This window comes from Talpa europaea (genome assembly GCF_964194135.1).
Source record: "Talpa europaea genome assembly, chromosome: 9".
Classification (NCBI taxonomy): Eukaryota; Metazoa; Chordata; class Mammalia; order Eulipotyphla; family Talpidae; genus Talpa; species Talpa europaea.
In genome coordinates this window covers 53,897,742-53,924,705 of record NC_140076.1, presented here as the reverse complement: position 1 = coordinate 53,924,705, position 26,964 = coordinate 53,897,742, and the positions used below count along the sequence as shown (strand labels likewise).

Sequence of the window (26,964 nt, the reverse complement as noted above, 5' to 3'; positions counted from 1 at the left end):
GGCAATAAAATCAACAAATGTTTATGTGTGTTTCCAGCATTAATCCTTAAGGGTTAGCATACAATCTGATAATATAAATATAAAGAAGAAACTGCCCCATCCCCTCCTTCTTGAATCTAAGTCAACCTAGACTCATAAATTTTCCTAGAGTCACAGCAAAGCCTTTCCTGAACTGAGTGATTAACCTGTCTTCTGTTTCCCTATAAATCATTAAAAAAAATTGAGAACAAAAACTGAATTGGTAATAAAGCACTCTCTCTACTCCTACACCATACTTTTCCAGTTTTAATATATAATCCTTGAAAACAAGAACTGGTACACATTACACAGTTTCTAAATCCACAGGAGGCACTTTCAGTGTACAAAGTAATTGCTCAATAAAGTGGTTGCTTAATAATGAAGGGAGAAATCGTTAGTCAAATACAATGACTGTTACTAAATAGTCCATGTCGCACATAGTGACTCAATATGCTTGTCTTGGAGAGAGGGAGGGAGGGAGGAAAGAAGGGCAGGAGGGAGTGAGAGACAGAGAAGAGAGTGTCAAGTGTCACTTTAACTCATTCTGACTAAGTCAGATTCATTCCTCTATGAATGAGTTCATTGTTGGTAAAAGTTATAAAGATTTCTCAAAATTTTCACTAGTCATGTCCCTAAGGCAAAATCAGTTGCATGACTGTTTTGAATTATTGATTTACCTTCACTGAGTTTTTCTCTTTATAGTACTACTAAAATAGACAAAATGTTGACAGGAGATCTCAAACTCTTTATATTTAGGTTTCAGCTGAATTCTTGATTTCCTTTTCTGAGGTTATCATGGTTTGTGTTATTGACTTTTTTTTTTTTGCCTTCATGCAGAATAAAAATGGTAAACTTTAAGAGTTCTCATGTTAACTTGTAGTTTTTCCAATCATCTCCTCTATTATCACACCATTAGTTATTATTTCTTAACACTGTCTATTCCTACTTCTTCTAATAGTTATTGCATGAACTGTAGGAGGAGTTCAAAGATACTGATCAAGACTTATAGCACTTGTGGTCAGTATATTAAAATCAGAAATAAAGAACTTTATTACCTGAGCATTATGCCCAAAATTGCAGAATGTGGATAACATCTGAAATTTAACTAACGGTAAATTATAGAACAAATGCTTACATTAGAATGGTACATTCTAATGATCAATCTTAAGTGTGCATTGAAACTTAGTATGTGTAGAACAAACACAACAAATAAAACTCTTTTAAATACTGCATTGTTGATATTGGCTAACAAAAATTAATACCCCAAAGTAATTAACTCCTAGATTGGATAAATGCAACCTATCATAGGTAAATGTGATAGTATTTGAACTTAGGTTTACCTGGTTTCAAATCATGGCTAACCTCTGAGTGTTTCTTCATTTGTTAAATGAAATAATAGACCAGCTTATAAAATTATAGTAAAAATGAAATAAAACAAAATGATTATAACATCTTAATAAGTTTCACTTTTTTGCTCCTAAATCAAATTTTATTTATTATATATACAAATAATAAACTGCCATCTTCTGAAAATTAAAAATATATGTATAAACATTGGTATAATAATTAAAATAGCAGATGAAAATATTAGGATATCAAAAATATTTTCCCTCATTTATCTTGTGCAAGATATTAAAGATTCTGTCTTTTATCACATATGGCATTTATATCACAAAGTGAAAATCCAGGAAAAAATTCATTTTAACTGCACTATTCACTATTATCATATTCACTATTATCATATGCACTGGTATTATAATAAACATAAATTGTAATGCATTTGAAAAAATACTGGTTCTTTCAAAATTTGATATTTGTAGGAAGTCTTTCATATTGCCTTTGCATAGAAACAGTTTCTTTTTCATCTTAGAACACATCATTTGATCTAAAACCTCTGTAGTAAAGTGAAGTGTTTCCATGTCAGCAAAGTGTTTTCATTCATTGCTTCAAGATTTTCATGCAAAAATATAATTAAATGTAATTTGACAAACATTTGCTGTGTTTCCATAGTTTTCCTAGATCTAACCTAGGTGCTTTCAGAAATAACAAGAAATTGAATATCTACTGAGGAATTTCATTATCTGACTCTACCCTCCTATTTTTATCAGATCGATCCCTCTAATAAACTCCAGCATCCCTGAAACCTATCAGAACCACCAGTATATGAATGTTACTTTCTTATGCCTCCTCCCAACCTTGAAGATTTCTCTGGCTTCTTTTCATAGTTTGAATTGGTTGATAAGTCATAAAGTGACACCCGTGAGATCTTTCCTCCTCTCATGTCACTGCTTGCTCAGTGAAATTTCACCCTGATTCAATCTGATTTTCTTTCTACTCATTTACTCAAATCAAAGTACAATGTATTCTTCCCTTCCAAAGAAAACATCTTGGTTCCTGAACCAGCAACAGAACCCCACCTCCTTGCAGAAAATATTTAGATGGAATTGCTATATTCCATATCGATAAATCCCTTCTCAGACTCTCAAACACATCGCAGTCTATAAACCTGCTCTCCACCAAAGTTATTCCAGTCAAGGTCACAATAACCTCCTCACTACCAAATTCAAAGACAATTTTATATCATCATCTTACTTGACTGATCAGCATCATTTGTAACAGTTGAGCAAATCTTTCAGCTTCTTTGTTAGGTTTATTCCTAACCATTTAATCCTTTTTGGTGTAATTGTAAATGGATTGTTTTCTTGATTTCTTTCTCTCCTACTTGGTTGATTACATATAGAATGCAACAGATTTTTGTCTATTAATTTTGTAACTTACCACTTCAGTGTACTGATTTATTGTTTCTAATAGTTCTATTTGTGGAGGCTTTCAGGCCTTCTGTGTATATTTATGCATATGTATTTTCTATTTATTATGTTGAGGATATTCCATTAATCCCCATTTTTTTAGTTTTTCTCATAAATAGATGTTGAATTTTGTCAAATGCATTGCTACATCTGTTGATAGAATCATATTTTTTAAACCTACAAATGACACTTCTAAACTCCAAGTTTATATACAAATAAGTACCTAACTTCTCCTTTTAGTAGTCTAGCAGACATCTCAAATTACACATGCTGGGATCAGAGGGAGTGAGGGAAGCGCACAGGCGACTGTGGTGATGGTGCACGGTTGAATTAGTGAAGGAAATTCTATTCTATGGGGACTATATTTGAAGAAGGGGAAACAAACATTGTTTAAAAATGAACAATGATGTAAAATATATATATTTAAAAATTTTAAAAATCAAATTACACATGTCTGAAATTAAATCCTTTATCTCCGCCCAAAAACCTATTTCACATATAGTTTTTCCCATCTAAGTAAGGCATCCCCTTTATTCAAGTTGCTCAAGGAAATAAAAAAATACCTGGAATGTCATGCTTTACTCATTCCACATCCAATTCATTTGGAAATCCTATTAGCTTTATGTTCAAAGTACATCCATATAAGTTGACATCCCATTAACCCCAATCCTCCCCGTATCCCTATTACCACTGTGACCTAATTTTTTGCTACTTTTCTCTTCCTCACCTTATTCTAGTCACACCAGTTTCCTTGCTATTCTTAGAATATACCAGTTATATTTAGGCCTCATAGATTCTTCACTGCCTATTCTCTCTGCCTAAAATGCTCTTACTTTCTACTTGTAGATGTTTAGGCATCTGTATCCATATCTCCCTCATTTTTCTCAAATACTTATTCAAAGACCATCTTCCCAACCAGTGACACTTACCTTAGTCACCATAGTTAAGCTTGAAATTCACGGGCATTTCTGTTTCATTTTTTAAATTCTGCTATAAATGCCTTTTTCTATAGTACTTTTCATGGCCAAATTACTGTCTAATTTTATGCTTATATTTATTATGTTTTATTATATTTATATTCTTTTGCTAGACTATAACACAAATAAAGAGAACATACCTATTTTTTCATACCTTTCCCTTAATTATTATTACAGCTCCTAACAAAAAGTAGGCACCTGATAAATATGTGTTGAATGTGTGAATGACTTTGCCATCTCAGGAAACTTTTATTAAAGTTATCAAGTCAATGTCAATAAGCTGTAAAAGATGACATGTTAAAACAATGATTCCTCAACTTATAGCCATATTTTATGTCTCATTATTTTTTAGGCTAATTTAATTTCAGACACAATGCAATCTAAAATGCTAGACATTAAGAGACATTAAAAAGAGTCATGGAGGCCTCCCTTGTGGCACAGGTGTTAAGTCTCAGTGCTATTAATCGGTCACCAGCAGCTGAGACATGAGTTCGATCCCCATCCAGGGAGCTAATCCACATACAGCATAGCAGACCTCTCCTTTCTTGTCTGCTACTCCCCTCAGCAGTGTATTTCAGTAGATCTGCCTGTCTCTGGTGAATCCTCTCACCCCCCAGCACCTCTGGTCTCCACCCTAGTTCTTGTATGCATAAATAAATTAATAGTTAAAGAAAAAGGAACATGGACTCTTGAATACATTTTCATAGAGATGATAGAATTTATTTCTTCTTTTTTTTAACTTTTTTTTTTTATAGAGGCATGTTTTCTTTCTTTCTTTATTTGTTTGTTTGTTTTGTTTATACATGCACTGGGTACAGTCAGAAGCGTGGGAGAGTGAGAGAATTCACCAGAGCCAGAGCGGAGAGCAGAGCAGGCAGAAGGACAGAAGTACACTGCTGAGGGGAGCAGCCGGTGGCAGGAGAGGTCTGCGCGCCATGTGGGCCCCTCCTCTAGTGGCCGGGAAGCAGCCGGGGATTGAACCGGTGCCGCAGAGGCCGTGGGCAGCTTCGCAACCCAGCGCTCAACCGCTGCGCCACCAGGGAGGCCCGAGATGATAGAATTTAAATATATCTATATGGATGATGATAAGACCTAGGAATTAACTGAGATAGTAAATGAGTCCAGGTAAAAATTGTAACATTAAATACTAATGAATATATTCAGAAAGTGAGATTAAAAATGTCTTATAGTTAGGTTGTTATTTTAAGTGAATTCCATTTCTGATTACAAGACTCAATATAGTTATTGCTATTGCTATTCTGTTTTATAATGACAGATTATTTACTACATTTCAATTTCATATGCATTTATTGAGTTGGGGAAACATGTGCTTTCATATTTTAATATAAATATAAAACCAACTTAAATCATAAGCCAACATTTTGTTTTGGTTTGCTTTAGTTTTAGCTTTTATTTTGAAACTAACAACCCTTTTTATGATTAAATAAAGTTGAAAACTCTATCATTTATAGGTTTAAGACACTTCTTCAAGACTTGGTTGTTGGTTAATAATAGACAAAGTGATCCAAGTAAAACATTCAGTCAAATACACTAAAACCTAAATTTAGCCATGCCTTTCAATTTATTCCATGCTAGTCACTAAAGATCACATTTGACTGATTTCAGAATCTCCTGTTTTCTCTTCTTTTTCACATTATCTGATGTAAGAATGACTGAGCTGTGAAATGGAGGCAGCATGAAAGAGAACAAGAATGAATAACCCACAAATTGTTATGGTTTTTGAATAATTAAATGTTGAGCAGGAACTTTTCAACATAACTTTTAGAAAGGAAAAAGGCAAAGAAAACAATAAGATAAAGTTGTCTGTTATATCTTTTCTACTTCAAGATATTAGTATTCTGTTGATGCAAATTTAATTCCATTACAATTAAAAGCTTTGTTTCATCTTAGTTTTAAGTTCAAAATGCAGGAATGTCATTTCTCATTTGCCAGTACTCCTGTGAACATATTCAAAATACATTTTGTGAACATATTGGGGAAATATTAACACAGTGTCTTAATTTAGAAGAATAAACATATATTGATGTCAGGTGCTATTTGTGAGTAGAGTAATAGTCCATTTTTAAAACTGAACATAGCGTTTTGCCTATAAAACACATTCTTTCCATGTAATTATTTTAGAGTACAGTCTGTATTGATTATTCAATCTAAGTTTAAATCTAGTCTAAATATACTAAGCTTGCATCTTCAAATATACCAGAAAAAAAGTGAATTCTTCATTCCCTTATGATAGAATTCCTTATGGACCTGTTTAAAAAGTTCACTTGATGTCTCAACTGCAAAAATGGGGATTAAAATTTGAGATGTGTTATTTACAAATTGTGTAGTTTCTAAGTTAACTGCAGATAAAAATATTTTAAATAAAACATACTATTAAAATGAAGGATCTGTCTCTATTACTGGATGAATAAATTCGAAAATCAAAATATATTCCATTTTAGAAAATATGTGTATTGATAAATAAATGCACTTATAAAGTATATGATCTTTTTATAAATTTAAAATATTATATTTCAGAAGAAAAGACAGATCATTCTCAAAAATTGGCTCTGAATTTTATAGTCAAATCTACCATAATCTTAAAAGTAGCACAATAGAAGGAATAAGGAACAAAAGATGTCATGTTTAAAAATTGAATTAAATCCTACCTATACACATTGTCATCTATAAGACCCACTTGGTATTTTAAATTAGTCAGCTAATCTTAGTGAATGTGTGATTCTTCATCCATAGAATGAAAGTAATATTGCCCAATGCATCTTCCTCACAGTATAATTAAGAGAATTATTTTACAGAGTGACCTACAGAAGTTACTTCCTATTAATACATGAATTTTATCTAGTGTTTATTGGGCACTTATTTAGTATCTGATATGATAGTAAGTACTTTACACTTTACCATCTCATACTCAGAGTGCCTTGAATTAGGCAAGAAATGAGTAAGTGATGGTCAATTATTTGACTATCTACCTAAGATTATATACCTATTTAGACACCCTTCCAATCTGTGCTCTTAACTACTATGCTTTCCTCCCCACCCCCATGTTTAGACTGAACATTGAGTTAACGATATGTTGCAGAGTTTGTCTTAAATTCTAGGACCCACATATTAGTATATTGACTTATGTAAATTGACCCAGACATAAGTAAGTGAGTTCATTAAAGAATTACAGTGGAGAACTAGAGCCCAGATACAGCATCCAGATGCTCTGGAAAAGCTATTCTTATTTTGAGCCTCACAATGAGAATTTTATGCAGTCTGCAAGGGAATAATTTTACATTTCAAGGACTTAAGGAGAAAATTTGGTGAGGTATCCAATTAATGTATCTATTTGATTCTCTCTGTATATGAGGAAAGCAAAGTGGGGGAGTTGTTAAAAATTTACCCTTTTGAGAATATTATCTTCTGGGAACTGGGGGTTTTAGCAAGGCCACAAACCTTAAAGTTTGTCCTTTTTGAAGTTTTTTATTTTCTTGGAAACAACTTTTTGTTGTTGCTGACACAGCGTCTTCACCAGGTCAGTCCACGGATGTCTTCTTTCTTTAGCTTGCACCTCTCTCAGTTGAGGCCAGGGAGAGGGGTACACCTTTAATTGTTAATTTTAGTTTACAACTATATGTGGTAAACTAATTAAGATATCTATGAAGACCTCAGCAGAAATAGAAAAATATTAGTTATATATATTTATTGATCTTTTACATTTTCATATATAATTCATAAATAGCCATCATAAATTTGTATACCTGTTTTATTTATTTAGTTTCCACCTGCAAGAACATTTATCTCAGCCAAAATGATGATTAGTTACTGGGACAGTCTTTCGGCACACTAATTTTTACCTTATTTGTTGTGCTTTCTTAGGTATTTTGCAAATTGTTATTTCAGACCAGCTATTTTGACATGTTTGATTTTTTGTTGAATGACACTATTTGCTTCTATTTATTGCTATGCAATAATAAGTGGTAATGTTTATGCACTATTTTATACCATTTTATATCTTTCAGTCTTCACTATTATTCTCTCATCTAACTATTCACATAGTCACTATTTCTCAGAATAGTAAACTAAGCTTCTGAATACTTAAATGATGTGCAGGTATTACCCAACAAGTACATGGAAAAGTTGGAATTCCATTTCAATCCAACAGATTCTGTTCTGAACAGTTTTAAACTTAAACTGTAAACAACATAATCTAAGTTTTTTAACAAATAATGCAACATTTTCATGACATAGGAAATTCCACTTACAGTTGAAGATAAAGAGATACAGAATTTCCTTAAACATGTATTTAAATTTATTTCTACTCTCATGTCCTGGCTTACACATAATTTATGGGGAAAAAATTATCCCAAGGCAGAATCTATGAATATTAGTGATCAGACACCCTAGCATATAATGAGCCCATGTTGGTGATTAAACAAAAAAAGCTAAAAGAAGAACTTTTGCACTCCTGTTGGTTGCAGATATCCAAATAAATATGAAAACTATGGGGAAATGAGGAGAATAGCTCAAACAGTAGTTTATTGACTTCTTTGCCATTTTGTTAATGTTTAATTAATGAGGGCAGCTCTAGGTGTTATGGCCTTTTCAAAAAGTGAAATGAACATTCTCATTGAATTCATACATAATGGAACGCCTGAGCTTTCTTGGGTTCTTATTAAGATACCAGAGTTATTCAACAATAATGGTAGAACATCATATTTTCTTGTGAAATTTCACATTGGGAGAAATGGAGTGAGAAATATCCCCATAACCTCTTTCATACCCATACTTTTCTGTGTCTTGGATTTGGCTACCCTCCTGCTGATTCACGGGGCTTCTGGTGCTGCTGGATGTGGTGGTCTAGGTCAAATGAATCTGGAAAACTGCAGTTTTCTTTCTGGAAAATTTATCATCAAAAAAATTCAACTAAATCTTGCCACAAAATTTTCCTCATCCTCTGTCAGATAGAAAGTACTGCAGAGGACTCATACTTAGTGGAAATGTTTGCATCCTTAATAGGTTCAAAAGTTGAGAGCAGGTAGTACTGCAGGCATATAGGAATGACTACATATAGCTATAGTCTAACATTTGTAGAGCCAAGTGTATTTGCTTCGTTTATATCAATTTATTGAAATGCTCTCCTTTTATTCTTCTGACCCTCACATTTACCAACTCAGTTAGTGGCTTACTGATTTTCAGTTTCATAGAAAAATCTGTGATTTTCTGTCACATAGCCAACTGCACAGCTGTGGCAACAGAAGAGCAATTCTCCAAAGGCAATGAGCCAAGCTGGCTACCTCAGAGACTCCAGGACAACCTGAGGAAAAGCTGCTCACCTCCTCACACTTGCAGGCAGATGCAGCTAGACTTTGTGCAGCCAGCAAGAAAGAGATGCATAAAATTTGTTAGAGCCCCATAGTAGTTTGGAGATATCTGTAAGTTTGTGAGGCATCAGAGGTATTTTTCATATATATAAGCTCAATCTTCCCAATTTATAAAAAGGAAGCAAAGACTTTATCTCCTGTTTTCTTTATATTTGCCAATTTCCCCAGTAGTGGCGTCATAACTAAATAATCTATGCTATGTTTATTTGTCAAATACATAATTGTCCTCAATCTTATATCCAGTTTCTAACTGTCCTTTTAAAATATTCAGGTTTCAAATTTTATTTTTAAATGTATGTTTATATTACAGCACACTAATATATTATCATTATATTACTAGAAGATTATCCTTATGGTGTTTCTACTGTGTATTGATTGATAGTTTTAATTAATTATTCTTAATAGTAGTACTATATAGTAAGGAATTTTTGCTGAACATTTTCATATATTTTTTCTTCATATTTCAGGTGTACAAGAATTTCCAGAAAACATAAAGTGCTGTAAGTGTTTAACAATTATTGAAGCCAGTGTCAATCCCATTTCTAAGTAAGTATGAGTGATTGAATTTTATTTTTATTCATATTTCCATTAGATCATCATTAATCCAGAGGAAGGAAATATGCATATTAAATGAACTTTAAAAGTTTGCACTAGCATTCAATTTAATAGAATGATGGAAAAGAAACAATTAAGTCAGAATAGTTCAATAGAAGATGATTAAAATCATTACTGAATAATAACGAGGGCCTAATTGGCACAAGATTGCATAACTTTGAGTCAATGATGTCATCATTTTTCTATAGCTCTCAAGTATCATTCCATGGAAGAGAGTCAAAACTAAGGAAACAGATAATATTTATCATCATGGTAGAAATTTAGCATCAAGGACTTCATAAAAGTTTAAGAAAGTTCAAGAAAGTACACAAGTTTAAAAGTATTTAAAGGTGAATGAAAATAGCTAATCACATAGTTCATGCTGGAAAAGAAATTAAACATGACTAGAAATAAGGAGTATTAGCATACCAGGAGTCACAGGAAGAACAAAAAGACAATCCTTTTGAGAATAGCAGAACAAAAGATGTGTATGATAAAGATGCTATGGTGAGAAAAGGGATATGTGTAGTTGATAGCTGTTGGTGGAAAAGTGACCCACCATGTGACCATGTTGGTGAATTTCCATGATGTCACAGTGATAGAGGGGACTGTAGAATCAAATAGGTCAAGAAACCACAAAGTGAATGGATTGGGTGACATAAGAACCTGATGGTAAAGTCACTTAACAATGGAAAAGGCAATAAAATCTAGACAGACTATTTATTGACTGTTACAGTAATAGTAGGAGGACACTGAAACAAATCAGAGGTATTGGGATGCAAATAATGAGTTTCAGACTATGACTGGCATTTTAATTATACAAAACTGGTACTATAATTTGAGGAAAACCCCTCAATCCTTTGTCTACATGAAGTTGGGGAGACTGAGAGAAACTGATATTCTTTGGAAAGGCATTTAATGAATGAAGTGTTTTTAGAAAACAGAAGGAAATTTATCAAAGGGAATTTGAAGGGAAATTTTTACAAGAGCCCCTCAGAATGAGAATTGTTTCTCTGTAAGTCATAAGAGATGTAAGTAAGAGTGGGAATGGATAGAATGTAAAAGAATGTAATCAAGTGTGGATGGATCTTTTAGTGAATGGCTTATGAAATTAACTTGAGAACGTTTGGTAGAAAGTGTAGAACATGAATTCAAATGTTTGAAAGACACAAACATTTGTATCTCCCTCAAAAGTAGAACATGATATTAACAGGAGGGAGGGGGGAACATTGTTAAAGTGTTTTTCAGAACACTTAGACCAAAATGCAGTTTTCTCCACAAAGAAATACAGTTCTTAAGTTCTCACATCAAGAATACAGCTGTGTTTTTGACTTGCTTCATAATCCAGGGAAGATAATGAATTTTTTCAATTTTTGTTCTTTAATCCTAATAGCTCATCTTATTTAAGAATCCTTGGAAGTCAAAATTAGATAATGAATTACATTTTTAAGAAGCTTAAGTTTCATTGACAATATTTTTAAAATTCCTTCCATATACTTCAATTTTTAAAAGATAAATATTGTTTCTAAATTCCTTTCATATGCTTATTAAAAATGAATGGATATGACCTACTTTATTTTATTTTTTATAAGATTTTTTAAAATTTATTTTTTAAAGATTTATTTATTTATACAAGCACTGGGTACAGTGAGAGAATTCACCAGAGCCAGAGCGGGGAACAGAACAGGCAGAAAGACTGAAGTACACTGCAGAGGGGAGCAGTGGGCGAGTCAGGAGAGGTCTGCGTGCCATGTGGGACCCTCGCCCCAGGGGCGGCCAGGGATCGTACCAGCGCTGCAGAGGCTGCGGGCAGCTTCGCAGCCCAGCACTCAACGCTGTGCCACCGGGGAGTCCCTGACCTACTTTATTTTAAAAAAATGCCTAACACCAAAAACATTAACCAGTTTGGAAATTCATTTAAAAAATTACTTGATAGAAATCTAAATCTAAATAGTACACTAATTTTAAAGTGTTTTTTAAAAAGATAGAACTTATATATACTGTATATATATAATTCACTCTTTCAGATATATGATGAAGTGAATTTTGACAAGTATATATACAGTTCTGAAACCATCACCATAATCAAGATATATTCCAGTTCCATCAATCCCCAAAAGTTCCTTCACCCTAATCATCCACTGATCATGATTGCTGTCTTCATAGTTTCGCCTTCTCCAAAATGCCATGGACATGGCATCATACTTTTGTTTCTGATTTCTTTTCCTTAACACAGTGATTTTGAGATTTATCCATACCATTTCAAGAATCAGTATTACATTGCTTTTTATTTCTGGGTAATATTCCATTATAATGATATACCTCAATTTGGTTATCTGTTCACCAGTTTATAGACATTTAAGGGGTTTTTTCCAACTATGGGACATTATGAAAAATTTGGTTTAAACATTTATGCAGGTATTTGTGTAAGCATATGTTTCATTTCTGCTACATTTCCCAAAATGGCTTATTCCATTGTGCATTCTCCACAGCAGTTTTTTAGAGTTTAATTTTTATCAGAAGTTAGTATTTTCAGTGCTTATTTTTTTCTGTTTTAACCTGCCCAGTAGACGTGGAATCTCATTATGCTAACTCATTGTAGTTTTAAGTTATATTGATATTTTTAATGTCAAATTAGTCTCTTTCCATGTACTTATTGATGATTTGTATTGCTTCATTGGTAAAGGTTCAAATTGTCCATTTTTATTGACTTATTTTTTTATTATTGACTTATAAAAATGCCTTAAAGACTAAAAGTCCTTTAACAAATATTTGCAGACAAATATTTGCTCTTAGTCTATAATATTTTCTATAAATTGTGATTTTCAAAGTGAAGTCTTATAATGTATAAAGTTTTTGTGGTATGTATTCCTTGTTCCTATAAATTTAATCTCCATGATAGTGACAGAGCTATTTAATTTTTTTTTCTTGAGTGATCTTTGGTAGTTTGTGTTTTTCAGGAATTTGTACATTTCATATAAGCTTTCAAACTTATTGGCATCTCATTTTTATAATTTACTTGATCAATGTGGGTGGAGATTTATCAACTTTATTTTTTTAAAAAACTAAATTTGAGTTTCAGTGATTTTTCTGTACTGCTTTTCTGTTCATTTTCTTTGCCCTCAGAAATCTACAAATTAGTAACCCTGTAATATCAAGTTATAATTTTGGGTGTTGTCTTAGTTTTAGTTTTGAATAAAGAATAAAGTTGAAAATAACACGACTTGGTGAGAAAAGCATGGAACAATTTATTGAAAACCTGTGATATCTCAGGCTTTTAGATATATGTTTCATTTTCATTTTCTCAATAACCATATGAAGTAGGTAAATATGGAAACACATGAAGATAATATTTGAATTCCTGGTTCCCTTTCACCATATTTCAGCAATTCTGAAGAAGCATTTTGAATTTGATTTAAATTAAAAGATATATTTTGAAAAATTTGAAACATTCTTTATGTTCAACAGTAAGGAAATTGGCAGTAATGATGGTACATCTACAATGTGAATAGGAAGACTATATATAGGGTGACCATATGTCTCTGTTTGCTCAAGTCATCCCAGTTTACACCTCTTGATGTAGCATGACTAATAATAGCTCCCTTTTAACTCTTAAAAATGTCCTGGTTTGAATGATAGATAAGGTCGTCATTCTAGGTATATAAAAAATTGAAAACAAATACAAAGTAGAGGGATACATCATAATAAAAGTTTGCAATGTTATTAAAACACTTGGAAATTAGATGAGAAAGAAATGCATGAAATTTTAATAGCGGTTGTATTAAGAAGTTGGAATTATGAGCAATATTTCTTTCCTTATTTTCCAAATGTTTTATCTTATTATACTAATTTCATATTTTAAGCTGTATAAATGGAAATATTCACATGTAAAATACTTTTGAATTATAGATTTTTACATTAGCTTCTTAATCACAGGGTATAAAACCTGTATTTCAATTTGGTTTATCTGTTCTATTAGAGGGCAGATCCTTGTAATATGTTTTCATTTTACTTCTAAAGTAAATGCAATTAGGAAAGAAAAATTTTGAAAACCAAGATATCTGCAACCAATCTTAATTTGTCTTTTTTCAACAATGAAATTAGCATTAGAAAAGTATTTAAATTAGTATTCTAGATGATACTGAAAGATCACAGAAGAAACAATACCAAAGTAAAGTAATACATTTGCTTCCATTTACTGAAGTCTTACCATAGGGTAGATAGTCATTTAATTATTGGAGCAATTCTGAGAAGTGAATATTAGTATAATTTATAAATAAAGAAAATGAATCTTATAAAAATTAAATAATTTGTAAAGGTTGCAGAGATAAAATAGTTGAAAGAACTCTTCAAACCTAATTTCTCTGACATCAATGCGCACTTCTCAACCACTAAACCATTTTGGTGTCTGGTTCTATTATTATACTTTCTTTGTATAGTTTGAATATGCTACTTTTAATTTAAGCAGTAATAAAAGAAAATGATTAGTAGAGAGAGATTTACCAGTATATGTATAGAACATTTATGCCCTAAATTTCTAAATAAACCAGTCAGTAGTGGAAAAGCATCAGTTACTTTGTGATAGTAAAATCATTTCAGCATTGAGCGATCCTTTATTTAGTGTGAAAAGCTGGGTTTCATTGAATAGTTTGTGACTGTCATCTTCATCAAGTTTATCTACCTTGCTAAGAAATATATTTCCCCTCATAGCAACTTGTATATTCCTCTGGAAATGGCAATATTGACAAGTAGGAACACTGTCTCTGTTACCAGCTACAAAATGAACCATAAAATTGATAATAAATTAAGTTGAATATCTTCTTTATCAGACCTACTGACTTTATATATTTGTCAGATGATATGTTTTCAAAATACAATACTAGAATATTGAGTAAATGAAAAAATCCATTCCTCAAGGAAATTATATTTCTTTCTGAAACAGATAACACCCAGTATTTTACAAACCATTGCTATAAGAATTTTGCTAAATCTATACATGGCATCCTATAGGGAAAGTGAGGAAAAGGCACCAATTTTGAATCTAAGTGCAGAGTCATAACTCAATAAATTTGTTGAAGGAAATTGATGTAAAAGTACACATGCTATTATATAAGACATATCACTTAATACCCTTCATTTTACATTTTAAAGAAGAATTTCAGTATAAAATGTAAAAACATCTTTGTTTATAATCAGGCTGAAAAACCTGGGTTTTGTTTTCTGGTTTTTCTATGTAACTTATTTTTGGCAGTCCAATTTTGCAGTTGATTCTGCAAAATATGTCAAGTCTTAAATCCTCAAAGAAGTGTTCTATATAACAAGCAACATTTTCATATGGCATACACTTTGCTAGAGAAGCAGCACTAAAGAAATATTTTTTGATCAAAGAACTAATAAAATATCATTTAGAGCTTACATATGTAGAATAGTCTACTAATGAAAGCTATGCAGTTCAAACTGTCACTATAGCAAGAAAATTAGTATTGATAAGCTCTTTTACTTATGAATAGTTACCATGTTGAAGTAAATGATCAGATCAAAGGTTTTATATTCTTCTCATTTCACATGAATTAAGCTTCCTTTTTAAGAAGTCATAAATGATTCCTTTTTTAATGACTATTGAAATCAAAAGGATATTACAGTAAGATAGTAGTTAAATTTGGATAGAAATCTATTGCGCTTCTGTGCCATTATCATAAAAACTGTCATGCAATCAAGACATGACCTCTAAACCATTGAACCAGAGGCAAACAAAGAGAAAAACAGCGATCTCTAATGTGATTTTTTAAATCACATAGCATAAAGTTCAAACCTTTAGGTCCAGTATTCATTCCCCTCTAACTCCCGCCTATATTGATATTTTCGATCATAACTCTAATACTTTCATATAAAGCATTTCCTCTAGAACGCATCTTCTTTTTGTCATCAACATCAGGTAAAGTCTTGTCAATGTGTTCTAAAACCCCTTGTGCTTCTTTGCCTTTTTTGTCCTTTATTTTCTATTGAAATAACGTGCAGTATAATATCATGTAAGTTTCAGGTATGCGTCAATGGAAATCTACACATGTATATAATTTTATGAATTCTGCTAATTTTTAAGAGCAAATTTATGTAGACATAATCTACAAAGCCATTTCCAAACAATTCCATTCCAAAATGCGAACTGAAATTAGATATTTGCAGCAAACGTAATAAATATAAGATTAATATTCGAAGAGTATATAAGAGTTTCTACAAATTGATGTGAGATAGTAATTATGTTCAGTTTGGATTCTGCAGAAGCAGATGTTCAGAAAAGAATTCTAGCAGTGTATTTAAGAGAGGGTTTCAGGAAACACTTGCATGTTATGATAGATCTCTGAGTAGATATGTTAGTGTGAATCTCTGGACCTTAGAGAATACCAGGGAACAAAATAAAACACATCAGTTTTTAAGCACAATGGGTGAGGGAGCTGAGGTGTTTATACTCCTGCTTGTCGTTAGTGAAGACTTTTCCTGAAGAACATTAATTGTAACCAACGATGTAACTTAAATAATTTATTTTATATCAGGAATATTCACAGAAGCAATGTTGGTAATGGGGGAAATAAATCTTGAAACAACTATGGTGTGCATTAGAAGGAGAATAATAGATTGTGGGATATTCATATAACAATATGCTGCAGTGATCAGTCATGTAACGTCAAAGTGGATGAATTTTACAAATCTAATGCTAATTTTTAAAAATCTCAGGAAAGCGTTCATATGTGATTTAGTATTATGTTCAAATTCATTCAGAGCCAATGAGAATTTTTTGGAATTCAAATAGATGTAGAAAAACTCCAAAAGGCAGAATGGTAAATATCATTCAGCATTTTGTGGGGAATATAGGAAGATGTAATCAAGGAGGGACATCAGAGGGTTTTAAAAGTACTGGCTCTTCTTATTAAATTGCATCGTGGGTGCATATATCATCCTTTATTAGTATAAAACATTTCATGGCAAAATATTGGGCAGAGGAAGAGAAAACTCGTAATGAAATTCAGACACAATGTCATAAGAGTAGGAGGAGAAGCAGGAGAAATGGTGTATTAGAAGGCAAAAAGGAGAGAGTAGTCAATGATGGCAACTGTTGCTAGGCAGTGTGGGAAGCAAATGAAATGAACTTAAAGGATTTGGGACTTAAGAGGTCATTGGAGGTTATGGTTAGTGCAGTTTCAGTAATAGAGCTGGGATAGCTGCCAGAAGACAAAGGCTTGAGAAACAGTAAAAAGAATATATATAAGCAGCTCTTTAAATAGTTTTGTCAGTAAATGTAAGGAGGAAGATTGGTTGTAATTTGAAGATAGGGTGAATTTGAACGCTATTTAGAAGCATGTTATAAAGGAGTATAGTCCTGTGTAGTCCATAGATAAGAGCATTAATATACTTAAAGAGAATTATAATTATAGAGAAAAAGTAATATCCTACTAAGAAAAAATCTCCTGTAAACTTCTTCAGTTAAATCTTTTTGGTGGAAATATTTAAATATTTCAAGTGATTATTTCATCTAACTGGTAGAGTCTCCCCAAAGGATATTTCCTCAACTCTTTTAGTGCCACTTAAAGCCTTTATCATTCTGTTTAGGTATTGTTTCAATGTTCTTGCTTATTTTTAGTGAATGTAACTGGACCTATCTGAATTATAATGCACATGGTGAGTGTGTATTAAAGAAATTATGAGTTAAAGGGGCAAAATACTCTTCCGCTTTCATATTGGGCAGCTTTAGTCATTGTAACAAATAAGACAAATTTTAATGATTACGTGAAAGAGTAAGCTGATATCCTTTACCTAGCTATAAATGTGAATATTCTATTGAGAAAAAAACATTAAATTAAATTTTACAAGGCATATCATACAACTTGAAATTTTTATTAAAAATATTTTGCTAGTGTGCCTAAGGTTAGGACAATAGTAAGAGATGATGTTGCCGACTTTGGCAGAAACATAAATTTCAGCATAGGAGAGCAGCATAAAGGTGGATGATGCCATTTATTTTAATAACGGGCAAAATTTTCAAACTGTAACAACATGCTCAATAAATTCTTCTATTATTATGATACCAAAAGAGGGTTGAAAAATGTATTACACGTCTATTTTTTCTCCTTAGAGATATATATTTTTGTTCTGTTTCTATGGCAACATCGATGCACTGACTAAACCTTTAACTCCTTTCTAGACTCCCTGATGGTTTCACACAGCTTCTAAACCTGACCCAGCTCTACCTGAATGACGCCTTTCTTGAATTCCTTCCAGCTAATTTTGGAAGGTAAGAATAAGAAATTTAAATGTTGCAATTGCATGTCACTTTAGCTAAATACTTTATCAGCACCAGTGAGTGAAGTTTCAAAAGTGTCCTTTGTAATTAAAGATAGGTTAATAAATTCAATAAATGAGGCAATGTTAATTAATGAAACATTTTGCAAGAAATAAAGTAAAATTAGGTCTTTATATGACATTAATAATTGAATAAATTCCAGGCACATTGTAGTTAAATATAAAAAATACCAGAAATGATCTGGGGAAAAAATGCACATAAATATAATTTAGTATGGGAAATACCTTATAACATAAAACAAAGGGTAATATCATAAATGGATAGATTTGACTACGTAAATACATTTAAAATAAAATAATATCAGAAAATATTTTTTAATTAATGTAAGACAATAAACTGGGAAAATATCTCTACCATATGTGCAACACAAATTAAACCCTTAATACATAAAGAAAATGAATATGAAGATAAAGATGAAGATAAAGATGCCTGAGGAAAAAATGGTTGACATGTATAAGAAATTCACAAAGGAACAAACTGCCAATGAAAAATACTTATCCTATGTAACAATTTGTAATCTTATGTAGTAAATTTTTTAATTCCTATAATAATTTGTGTTTAAGAGCATATTGCTTACAGTACAATATAAATATGTATGCAATTAAAGACATATCCCTTGGAAGTAAAATTATGGATTATTTGAGACGTTTAAGGTGTATGTATAGCACAATGACTTGACTTAATGTGTTATGAAAGGATTACCACAGTATGTTCCATTAACATCCATCACCTCATATAATTACAAAAAAATGTTTTTTTCCTTGTAATGAGAACATTTAATATCTGCTCTTTTAGCAACGTTCAAATATACCATACAGCATTGTTAACTATAATCATGTTGTGCATTGCATTCCTGGAATTTTTGTGCCTTTTGACAACTTTTATCACATTCCTCTACCTTTCTACCCCTGACTCTGGTAACCTCAAATCTTCTCTCTTTTTCCATGATATTTTTTTCTTTCTTTTTTTTTCCCTGAATCTTCATACAAGTGAGATCACACTGCATTTGTCTTTCTCTTTCTGGCTTATTTTAATTGCATAATGCCCTTATGATCCATCCATGTTGTTGCAAGTTAGTTTTTCCTTCTTTTTATTGATTGAATAATAGTCAATTGTGTATATGTGCTGCATTTTCCTTACCCATTCATCTGCCAATGGACACTTAGATTGTTTCCATGTCTTGGCTATTGTAATGATAAAAGATGTATGTTAAAAAGTTAAGACATTTTAAATTTATTGTCAGCTTCATTTGTCTAAGTGATCTCTTTAAAATTTTTCAAAAAATAGACTGATTGTGACGCTACACCTGTGTCAATAGAAGCCTGTGCATGGCATTAAGAACTCAATGGAATCATGATATCCCTTAAGATGTAGCAGCTTTATTTAGCTATGGAAAGCATACCCGTATTTCCTAAGTCCTCTTACTTTTGCAAATTGTGTTATCAAACACCAGTGAATACCATATAATTGCAGTTTTCAAAATATACAGATCTTCAAAACAGCATTTGCTTGATTTCAAAACTATCGGTACTTCAGCAGTCGTCATATAAACTTGGATTGATCTTCTTATACTGACTACAATATAAAATATGCTTATGATTTATTATCAAACAGGAAAATTATTATCCTAAGGTGTAATTTTTGTCTTAAATTTTCATCAGTTCTCTTGCACAGGTCCAATATGAGGGAAGAGATTTGGGCACAGAAAAAGTAATACCAAAATAAAAAATCCCTGGGAGTTAAAATTCAATTTTGTGTCAAATGTATTTCAAAATGTGTTCGATTTTGTGTAATTCAAAGAGTTTTCTAAAGCTGAATAGCTTAACAAAATGATGCTTAAAATTCCTTCTAACACCTGAGATTTGATGCCCTTAAAACCCAAAATGAGCCACAAAATATCATACTAGTACAAATATTGAGAAATTTGAGACGTATAAATGTCTTGACCAAGAACTTTAAGAAACCTCATTTACTAGTGATATACCCTTGCTCTGGACAAATGAAACACTATATGGAATGAATTATAAGATTAAAATTAAATTGAAAACTTGATAGAAATTAAGACAAAAAGAAAAGAAGAGACCTATAGATGAATACCTAAAAGCACAGTAAATATGAGAGATTGTGAGTGAAATAGCTCAAATAGAGAAATAGTCCTATAACGTAATTCAAATATTCCACTTAATATTGCTTCTAAAGTAACCTCAATTGATTATATTTTAAAACATAGAATTAGTAATAATGAGTACAAACTTTAATAAAGTGTAACATGCAATCCTAATCATAAATCCTAATCCTATACATGCAGCAGAACCCTAGAACACCTCTTATCCTCTTTATAGGTTTCACTCAACCCCAGAGTGTCAGAGGACAAATAATGCTATAGATTAAATGTACATCCATTTCAGAAATGTTAAGGCATTCATTTTAGAGAAAATGAAATACAGTATATTATAGCACTTTTCCCATTGTGCAATTAATGATAATAGTAATAGTTGACACACATTAAAACTTATTATGTGCCAGGCATTATTCTTTACACCTGTGACAATCATTTAATATTCAAAATTCCATAAACTTGGTGCTGTTATTGCACACTCATTACAGATGAGAAAACTGCAGTTAGATGGCGGTAATTATTTAGCCTGTATCAGAGAGGCAGAAAGAGTCTGGATTTCATTCACATGGGTCTGACCACAAATCTCAAACTTTTTTTTTTTTTCAAGTAGTGTTCGTTTAAAATGCTGTATTTGTTTTGGGAATGGAGGTTCATAAGTCTTCAAGTGTATGCTAGCATACCACAACTACCACCTTAGCACCAATAATCTTCCACCACAATCTATTTGGGCCCCCTCCCCCTGTTTTTTCCTAACCCTCACTGTCCCCTACTAATAGTCTCAATTCTGCAGTCAAATATCTAGAATTTGTTTTGGCTTGATTTTTTCAGTTCCTTTAAAGTTCAAGCTTTTATCCACTATTCTATACTATTTGCTTTGCAAGTTCATTTATAGTCTCTAGAGGGAAACTATTGCCATATTCCAGTGAACACAACATCTGGTATTTACTAGACTTTCTATAATTTATTGAATGCATACCATAAAACAACAGTGAATATGTTTTCAAAAAACATGAAATTTAGAAAACATGAAATCACTGATATCTTCCATAGATCTTTATTTTAAGAATATTATTTCATCATTGTCCAATGTTGATGCAACCTTATTCATTTGTATAACTCTTCAAAATGTTATCATGGTATGTAATATTTAGACATACTGGTTTGAAAAATTTAAAAATAAATCACTTTACCATAGGAATAGTGTTTTACACAAAAATATTAAGAAGCAACTTTTAATTTATTTCTATAGACTTGTCAAATTACGGATCTTGGAGTTAAGAGAAAACCACTTGAAAACTCTACCAAAGTAAGTGACTGTGTATTCTCTAAATCTCGAATTGTGATTTTATACTCGCAGGAAATATGACTATTTTTATTTTGACTATTTTTAACCATTTTGATTGAGTTAATTCTTGTGCAGGTTTTCCTAGAGACAGAACTGTATAGTGTACTATAAATAGCAAAACTAGAATGTAACTTGCCTTTTAAAGTTGTATAGGAAAGAGAATATTTAAGGTTCCTTTCAGAGCAGAACACACACACCAAGAAATTACCACTTTGAACTTACAAAATTGACATTTTTATAGCTTAAAAACAACAATTCCCAAAGGTTCAACCTAATAGGGTGCTTAATACTTCATTAAACAGTTATGTTAATTTATGAATTTTGATATATTTTGGTTTTTATATAAAGAACATTCAAAAATATTTCATACAAGTGATTAGAATTTTTTTCTAGATACTAAAGTTGTTTGAAAGAAAAGTCATATTTATATTTTCTTCCAAATTTGTCTTTTTTACTAGCCAATTTAGAATTTGGTTTTTATAAAAACACAGGATATTTTCATTTAGATATTATTACCAAATCTTTTTCCAGTATTTAATTTAATAAAATGTTTTGTTTCACCCATTGCCTTATTCATATCTAATAATAGAATTTTGCATTTTACAGAAAAGATATTTTGAAAGTAGGAAGAAATTTATTTCGTATATGTATATGTATATATATCATTTTTGTGAGCAAACACTGGTTATGGCACTGTATATGGGTTAGAGGTATAGGTTCATACCTCCTCAAAGTATGTTACCACATCCACCACAAAAGTACCAATAATCCTTTGCCATAATTTACTGGGCTATCTTCCCCCTTTGCTCCCCATCCCTCCTAGCCCCCTGTAGCCTCAATTCTGAAATTTTGTTTCTAAGGTTTGCTTTGGTTTAGGTGTGTCTGACCCTTTGTTTTGTTTCTTTATATTCTCATATGAATGAAATAATTTGGTATTTGTCTTTCTCCTGACTTATTTTGCCAATTATCATACCCTTTAGTCCATTCATGTTTCACAAATGACAAGATTTCACCTTTTTTTTAGTTGAGAAGTACTCTGCTGTGCATATGTACCACATCTCCTTAATCTACTCATCAGTTATTGGGCACTTCAGTTGTATGCATTGTTTCGCTGTTGTATATAGTGCTGTGATGAACATAAAAAATCAACAAGCAACTATAAACCAGAGACACACTGGGGGTAGGGGGGGAGGAAGGGGAGAAGAGATTAGGGTCAAAATAAGGGGGGTGGGAACTGTATGGGGAATGTAACCAAGATGAAAATGCATACATTGTGCAAAAATGAAAAATAATGTAAAAAAATAAAATTAAATTAAAAATTAATTAAAAAATAAAATTAAAAATAAAATAAGAAACAAATATATATCATTTTTAAAAGAAAGCATTAAACAATGCGTTTGCATTTCATGTACTACCATTTGTGGAAAAAATAGATAAAATATATAAACATTTTAATAATGAGGAAAAAAGTACATATATCTATTTGAATGCTGTTTTTGTAATCTTCAGATAGATTCCTAGAAGTGGAATTGCTGGAACATGTGACAGATCTATTTTTAATATTTTGAGAAATCTCCATACTCTTTTCCATAGGGCTGGACCAATCTACATTCCCATCAACTGTGTAGAAAGTTTCCTTTTTACTGTACACCTTCACCAACACTTGCTGTTTGTGATGTTAAAAATAAATTTAGATGGGAATTTTTTTTAACTGAACTAAATCAATATGAACTGGATATGTCATAATTAAAATGTGAAAAGTACTATGTTGCTACTACTGTCCTTCTGCAGTATTACAGATAAATATTGAACATGGTGATTAATTTTGAAAACATATCAGCAGAACTTGAAGACCATTTCTCTGCTAAATCAACATTTAATTGCATTTTTTGCCTTTTAGAATCCTTTTCCTGAGCTCACCAGGCTGACTTTAGATTGCATTTTTAATCAATATATCAGAAAAATACATTTGAAAACAATTTATATGTATTATGTTGGAAATTCTGTGGCTGAAATATAAAATTTTAAATAATGATACAGATTCTATTTAAGTATATACATAGAGATAAAACATCTACTCATTCCTCTTTAAGTGGAGTATAAGTAGAAAACTTGGGAAAGAGGAAATATCTCTGTTTCTGAACACCCTACACTTTTGAGTAACCTTTCCCAAGCCTTTATGCATAGGTCTAATGGAAGGCACTTCTCGATGGGAATGTGGTAGAGAGTGTTACATGTTCAAGCATTAATCTCCTGAAAAATGCAGCTGGTGTCACTGTTGCACTCCAATGCTTTAAATATCTACATTTAAAGTAGAGTGACAACGGTTAAGAGGAAACCAAGTCATGGTGAAGAAACAGTTGTCCCCTTATCTAAACAGATACATTTAGGTCAAGGGAAAAATATTGAGTGTTTGGAGGAGAACACTTTCCCCTCTGCTCTCAAGTAATGGCTTTGATGTGAAACATAAAAATAAATCGGACATAAATTGTCAGGTTTTTAAGTTATTTTTAAGTATAAATTTCAAATATAAATTAAGGCTTGACCATAGATTGATAATGTGAACTTTATATGAGATAGCTGTGTAAGTAGTTCAGACTAACGTGTAACAATTGGTGCAGGATTAGTGCATGATTAGTCTGTAGACTGAGACTGTAGCCCAATATTAAAATAAGTTGACTAATATGCATTAACAATCTTTGGCATAAAAACACTATAAAGATGTGAAGAAATTTATAAGTTTCCATAGTATATTGTTATACACGTAAAACTTGTATAGCTCAGTCAGCTTTTATATTTTAAAGTATTTTCATCTATTGAGTCTACTTTATTAGGCAAAAATCTAAAGAAGCAAGAACATGCATAAAATATGGAGACTATGGAATATAGTTCAGTGTCTATTGTATGAGAATTACAGAAAGAAGTTTGTCTTGAATGAAATAAAACCTATGTTCGCTGCACATTACCAATTCACTGCATGTTCACCAATCAGACCTGTAACAGGGAAATATGTGAGAGCTTTCTACTTTACTTTTCTTTTGTATTTCCAATGAAAATAAAGAATGAAATGTAATTTTAGGGAAAGTAATTTTAGTTCAATAATAATTATGCCAGGCCTCCCTGGTGGTGCAAGGGTTAAGTCTCAGCACTAAGAAGCTGTCTGGCAACCACACAGCATGAGTTCCATCCCTGGCCAGGAAGCTAACCCACATGGCCCTGCAGACCTCTCCTGTCTTGCCTGCTGCTCCCCTCAGCATGTTCTTCTCCCCATTCTGTCTGTGGTGAATCCTCTCACACATAACTCCCCCTACACACCTCTGGCCTACACCCCTGCTCTTGTATGCATAAATAAAATAAATCTTAAAAAAATAATAATTATTATGCCAAGAAAAGAGAGTACATGATTAACTCGGAGATACAAACTAGGCATCAGGTATATATAGTGAGTCCTTCATGATTTTCCTTCTTTTCATTTTTTGCTTAAAATCTGCATATCTAGATCTGTGCATAATGTAAAAATGTATAAGAATTATGATATAACATTCAGTAAAATGTATCTGTTATAAACTAATAGAAGTTTTGGTATAAGTTCTTACAGTTATTAAACAGATGTTCATATTACATGTAATATATGTAATAAGTGTTTTATGTAATAATTGAGGCTAGGTCTTCCTTATGATTCATACTTTTTTCACATGTTGTTTCCTTAGAGGTTTACCTTGATCGCGTCATAAAAATTGTCTCTTTTATACCATTTCACTGTTCTGTTTGATTTTCTTCTAGCATTTAAGATTGTCTGAATTATGTTGATTCTGTTTACTTGGAGGGGATCTTAGTAGAACAAAAGTTTTATTAATGATAGGATTGCTTGTTTGTTTGTTTATTATTCCTGTTTTGACATTTCTGAATCTCCAGTGCCTAAAGCAGTGTCTGGACATAGGGACCACTCAATAAATGAACTGGAATGTTGGTTTATTGATTCACAAAGAAAAATACACATAACCTGGACATTGTATGTCACTTGATTATATCTGTCCATCTGAAATTTATATGGGATGCCAAATATTGTAATCAAAAGAGTTTTTGGTACGCATCATGGAGACAGACAAGGATAAATGATTGTGTATTCTCAGTAACTGATAGTCAAGCCTTGAGTTTTAAATCCACATATATACACCTACACACAGATGTTCTCAAGTTACACATAATAACTAAGGCATGACAAAGGAGCAAGGTATTTTCCAAGTAAGTAAATTAATATATTAACTAAAGAAAATTCAAAAGTAATAAAACATATCTTTTCATTTGTCATTAAAATATTATACATGTAGTCAAGAAACAGAATAAATACCAAGATAAAAATGAATAGATAAGGATAATTTTTAAAAATGAGATTTAGGGAGCATTTCCATGAAAGGAAATAGCAGCATATACATGGTTAGTAATAATGATGAGTTATCTTTAAATAAAACTGTTCCATATTTGTAAGAAAAATTCCTCTAATAGCTTAAAGTTCAAATATGCCATAGCCCATTAATCATTTATTAAAGCTATGACTCACCTTCTTACAACCTGAGCTGAAATATGATTTTATGTAAATGTGTGTGATAATTATGAAAACATGAAGTACTATGAAGAAAAGGAAAAAGAATAGACTAACATTAAGGTTTATATTTGCACTCCCTTCTGGACACCGAAGACATGAATTATGATATTTCAGTCTGCTGTTATAATACACTGAGAGGAATATTTCAAACATGTTACTGTTGAATTGCCCGGGCAATATCAGAAAATAGAGTAAAGCCTGTTAAACAAATCCAAAATGGAAAAGAGGAATGAACTGAGTAGATAAGGAATGCTAATTGTTAGAAAAAAGAGATTCAAAGTAGAGATTAGTTTGAAGCAGTGACCACCTCATTTGAATTCCAGATCCTTCTGAGAAGCTTAAAAAAAAAAAAGGTTATGGGAATCTACAAAAGTATTAAATTTAAAATTGCAATTGGATCTATTTCTAGAATGCCTATGGTCCATTGTGTTTTCACACTTTTATTTTCACCTAAAAGATCTGACTTTTTATGTAAAATAAGACACATCAAAATATCTACTACTCTACTATGAAAGAGCTCCAAAAAAAGTGCCCTCTCAAAATGAAAGGACCAAATTTGTCAAATGGAATTCTTATCATACAGCTGTTTCTAATCTCAAAAGAGGCTATTTTATTGAGTAAAATTTCCTTTGGGTCGTTTAAAGGAATATTTCATTATCATCTGTGTACTTTTTTGATCTCCATAGAAAAAAATAAAGGAATAATTTAAGGAAAAGTTTCCCAAGACAAACATGAATGATACTTTGAAACTACTA

The 26,964-nt window shown here is 31.7% G+C and overlaps 1 protein-coding gene across 3 annotated transcripts in view; it reads left to right on the top strand.

Annotated features, from left to right (window-relative positions):
- Positions 1–26,964, top strand: part of LRRC7 (leucine rich repeat containing 7) — a gene marked incomplete at both ends in the record, with an annotated part of 319,842 nt that overhangs the window by 102,608 nt on the left and 190,270 nt on the right. For all 3 annotated transcript variants that reach the window (XM_084242632.1, XM_084242631.1, XM_084242630.1), the window contains 3 exons: positions 9,657–9,735; positions 17,981–18,070; positions 21,508–21,564. In XM_084242632.1, coding sequence (XP_084098758.1) covers positions 9,657–9,735; positions 17,981–18,070; positions 21,508–21,564 — 226 coding nt within the window. The remainder of the gene's footprint in view (positions 1–9,656; positions 9,736–17,980; positions 18,071–21,507; positions 21,565–26,964) is intronic.